Source organism: Carica papaya, chromosome 1 (genome assembly GCF_054855325.1).
Source record: "Carica papaya isolate Zhongbai chromosome 1, ASM5485532v1, whole genome shotgun sequence".
Taxonomy (NCBI): Eukaryota; Viridiplantae; Streptophyta; class Magnoliopsida; order Brassicales; family Caricaceae; genus Carica; species Carica papaya.
In genome coordinates this window covers 25275131-25279662 of record NC_142309.1, presented here as the reverse complement: position 1 = coordinate 25279662, position 4532 = coordinate 25275131, and the positions used below count along the sequence as shown (strand labels likewise).

Below are 4532 nucleotides of genomic sequence, written 5' to 3'. Positions count from 1 at the left end.
GAGTTAATCGTGTTCTTTTAAATTCAAATTGCAATTTTATTTTATAAGTTGTGCTAAAATCTTTAATAATATTGTTATGGTATATCCTAAAATCAATGACTTGCCTTATCTACTACAATTACAACGTGTAGTACACTGTACCTCAATGTATATAATTAGTAGTACAAATTTAATTTTATATTAAGTAGAGAATTAGGGGAATCTTTTGTTGATTATAATAGACAAAAGAATCTCGTGGGCGACTTGGTATATACCCATCAATATATCAATTCCACTCAATTTTTAATTACAAAATTAACTTACCAACTAGCCTCTTTAATATATATATATATATATATATAGAGAGAGAGAGAGAGAGAGAGACACACACACACACACATATATATATATATATATGTTGATTCAATTAATTAAATTCTAATCAAAGGGAACTTAGGAGATCATAATTTGAATATCTTCTCTTGGAAATTGGCCAATGATAGAGTGCTTTGACTTCATTTTTCAAATAATGTTTAATCCGGTTGCTTTCATCACGATCACCATCCATTTTTAATTGGATGATGATTGCTGATTGGTATTTTTACAAAAAAAATAAACAAGTTTTTTGTTTTCAAATAGAATTATACACACAGATTTTTCTCCACAAAAAAAACAAATACAAACTCAATTTATTATTATTCAATAAACGATACTCAAAATCACCCGTACAAATATAAAAAAAAAATATTAAACATAAAATAATAGAGATCATAGAGTCGAATAAATATAAACGTCGAGTAATATCTTAGATTTATAAAATATAAGATATTAAGATTAGATCTGCCATTATTATATCTAATGGTGAGACGAATTGACACCGACGACCGGCACACTAACAATTTTGATTACGGTGAGAGAGATATTAAAATTTTAAATTTGAATTTTTTCTTTGGTTAAAAATGGTGTCGGGTTGATATGAAAATTTTACAAAAATGATAATACCTTATAGTAAATATTTTATTTATTTTAAATTTTTATCTCATAATTTCTAATACTGATTTAAAATAAAATATCATATTTACAAAATCTTCAAACTAATCTTCTGATCATTTTCTAATATTTATAAAATAAAATAAAAAATAGAAAATTTACATTTTTTTTTATTAACTGAATTAATCTTTGTGATTACAATTAAACTGATTTTATATAATATGCAAAATTAAACATTAGAATAGCCACGTGGGATTGTACGTACGAGCCTTTTGATTTTTTGACTCAGCGTTTTAAAATCAACTATTAATTCACAAGTGTGATGCGTCTCCGAGTCTTTTTCAGCTGGAAATTATTTAAATTAAGGTCGGTCATTAAAATAAGACAATTTGGAAATTATTTATGATAAATACTAATTAATAATTAAAAATTTAGTAAATGTTGTTCGCAAATATTTTTTTTAAGGAAAAGTTATTTCGAAATGAATTAATCGTTTTTTAAAATATATTTTTTAAGAAATTGATTTATCATAACTATGGAGCAGTGAGTTGAAGGTTAAACTTCCAATCTATTGGGAGGAGAGTACCGTGGGGCCCCGCGTTGAATCAAGCGAATTTAATACATATGATGGGCCAATCAAATTCGTGGGTTTGAGAGAATCGACGGTGTAAAGAACCCCCACCTGAGGGGATGCTCCTGACGGCAACCAACCAGCATTTGCCACAAATAGCAACCTTTTCGTTGTTTTAAAAAATGTTAAAGTGGCAACGATGAAAAGAGCAAGGAAAGCGAACTCAGTGAGTGGGACTGAGCCGGCAAGAATGACGTGGCAGTCGTAGAAGTACATGCTCGGTCAAAAATAATTTTGGTTTATAAATAAAGAAAGCAGCTGAGGTTTTAACCCAATCGTAAATGCCAGAAGCGTGTGGCATGGAGGGACGTTAAAAAGTTAAAAGTTCGTCCAAAGCGCTTTTCTCAACTGAGCTTTCACTTTGATGATTCCTACGCAAAATATACTCTCCGCTCCATTTGGATTCCAAAGTTCTGCTTTCATGCACCTGAAAATTTACTTAAGATTTCGAATTGAAGGCTCCCTAATAACCTCGAACCAGACCATAAGATAATTTTAAACATACATGATATTGTATCATTATAGTTATATTTTATAGTTCCAAGTGGGAGTGACACAAAAAGAAAAAACATGATAACACAAGGGTATAAATGTAAAAGAACGACAGACATTATTGATGATAACCCAGATTAAGACGTACGGGTGTTAATTATATATATAAACACAATAAAAACCAAAATTAAACATAGGGATCAGCTGCCCAACTTTGTCTACTAAGGCTCTGAACTCAATCAGTCCCCACCTTCACTGTCTCTTTTCCAATCTCTATCCTCCTCCCTCCTCTTCCCTTTTATATCTAAAACCCGCTTTTTTCTCCCTCAACCCCCGCTTTTCTCTCATCATCTCCATCCTTTTAGTTCTTCACTCCTTCACATACTCATCTCATGGCCATGGTCATCGATGACACCCACGAGCTCGACTTCTCAGCTGCCACCACCACCACCACTACCACAACAGACGACGATCTTCCTTGCAACTGGAATGACTGGTCTCCTGTCGTTGACTGGGACGCTTTATCCGGCGGCAACGATGATTTCCAAGATCTCATCGAATCCTTGATGGACGATGGAGCGTTGCTCAATCCTTCCGCTCGGGTTTCCCACCCCGATCAGGAACCATGCCACTCTACATCCACTCCCGACGCCGTTATGGTCGATCAGGACGAATCCAAGGCCGACGATTGCAAGGGCCTGAGGCTAGTCCACCTGCTGATGGCCGCCGCAGAGGCACTCACGGGAGTGAACAAGAGCCGGGAACTGGCTCGGGTGATATTGGTTCGGCTCAAGGAGTTGGTGTCCCCAAGTGATGGAACCAACATGGAGAGATTGGCGGCGTATTTTACCGAAGCCTTGCAGGGTTTGCTAGATGGCGCCGCGGCAAGTACAGCCACTAATAAGCATCATTTAATCAGCGGTAACGGGCCCCACAATCAGATGGACGTGCTCGCCGCGTTCCAGCTCCTTCAGGACATGTCGCCGTACGTAAAGTTCGGCCACTTCACGGCCAACCAAGCCATCCTGGAAGCCGTCACACACGACAGGCGGATTCACATAGTGGATTACGATATCATGGAAGGGATCCAGTGGGCGTCTTTGATGCAGGCCTTGGTATCCAGGAAAGAGGGCCCACCGGCACCGCACCTCAGAATCACTGCGCTTTCACGGGGCGGAAGCGGTAGTCGGAGGTCCATCGGAACGGTTCAGGAGACCGGTCGCCGGCTAACCGCGTTCGCTGCATCCATCGGGCAACCTTTCTCTTTCCATCTGTGCAGACTGGATTCCGACGAGACTTTTCGACCTTCTGCAGTAAAGTTAGTAAGAGGTGAGGCGTTGGTGATCAACTGCATGCTGCACTTACCCCATTTCAGTTATCGGGCATCCGATTCCGTGGCTTCGTTTCTATCCGGAGCGAAGAGCCTGAACCCTAGAGTGGTAACCCTGGCAGAGGAGGAGATTGGGACGACAGGGGAGGGAGGGTTCGTGGGCAGGTTCATGGACTCGTTGCACCACTACTCTGCTATGTACGATTCTTTGGAGGCGGGGTTTCCTATGCAGTGCCGAGCGCTGTCGCTGGTGGAGAGGGTGTTCTTGGGTCCCCGAATAGCTGGGACGTTGAGCCGGATCTACCGGAGCCGGGGAGAGGAGAACGGATGGTCGTGGGGAGAGTGGGTAGCGGCGGTAGGGTTCAAGCCGAGTTGTATAAGTTATTCGAACCAGGTCCAAGCAAAGCTTTTGCTGGGGCTGTTCAATGACGGGTATAGAGTTGAGGAGGTTAATCGGAATAGGCTGGTTTTGGGGTGGAAATCCAGGCGTTTGCTCTCTGCTTCTATTTGGACCTCTCCAGATTCTGATTAATTAATTAATTAATATAATTGTAAACTTTTGTTTTAATTTATTTTGATTTCCTCTCTCAATATTTATTATTGTAACCTTTTTTTCTTTTATAATTTCTCCTATTGCTTGATTTGGTTTTGACCGATTGCGGCTTATGTAAATTACTGAGCTTATTACAGTTTGTTTTATCTTCCTCTTAAGTAGTGTCAAATGATACACGATGGATTTTGCTTTTAAATATTTGGCCAATTGGAGATGAATGTCATTTGCCAAGTATAAATAACGTCAGGCTGTCATGCCAGTAGCCATACTAATGATTAGAAAATTATTAAGATTACTCTTAATTATTGAGCCAGAAGTTACCGTTAATCCAATAATAGTGTATTGCTTTAGATGGTAGAGAAATAAGATGCATAAAGCTTAATTATCGTTTGATTTTATGTATGTAGGTGTTACATGTTAATGTTTTACAGATTATTTACTTCTTTTAAATTTTAGCGGAATTAATAAGATAAGAAAAATATAATAATGACCGCATGAATTATATTAATGTCACGCCTCGATCTTCGATACGAGTCACAATTTCAGCTCATGTCATT

At 38.4% G+C, this 4532-nt stretch overlaps 1 protein-coding gene across 1 annotated transcript; it reads left to right on the top strand.

The window, feature by feature from the left end:
* The first annotated feature begins 2161 nt into the window (after positions 1-2161).
* On the top strand, positions 2162-4046 carry LOC110816796 (GRAS family transcription factor). Its single transcript, XM_022045120.2, has one exon. It carries the CDS (start codon positions 2485-2487, stop codon positions 3952-3954), a length of 1470 nt encoding a protein of 489 aa, XP_021900812.2. The 5' UTR covers positions 2162-2484; the 3' UTR covers positions 3955-4046.
* Positions 4047-4532: the final 486 nt, after the last annotated feature.

Bases quoted from the DNA above. Each gene is read 5' to 3' on its own strand.
- LOC110816796 (XM_022045120.2), top strand. From the start codon at position 2,485: ATGGCCATGGTCATCGATGACACCCACGAGCTCGACTTCTCAGCTGCC.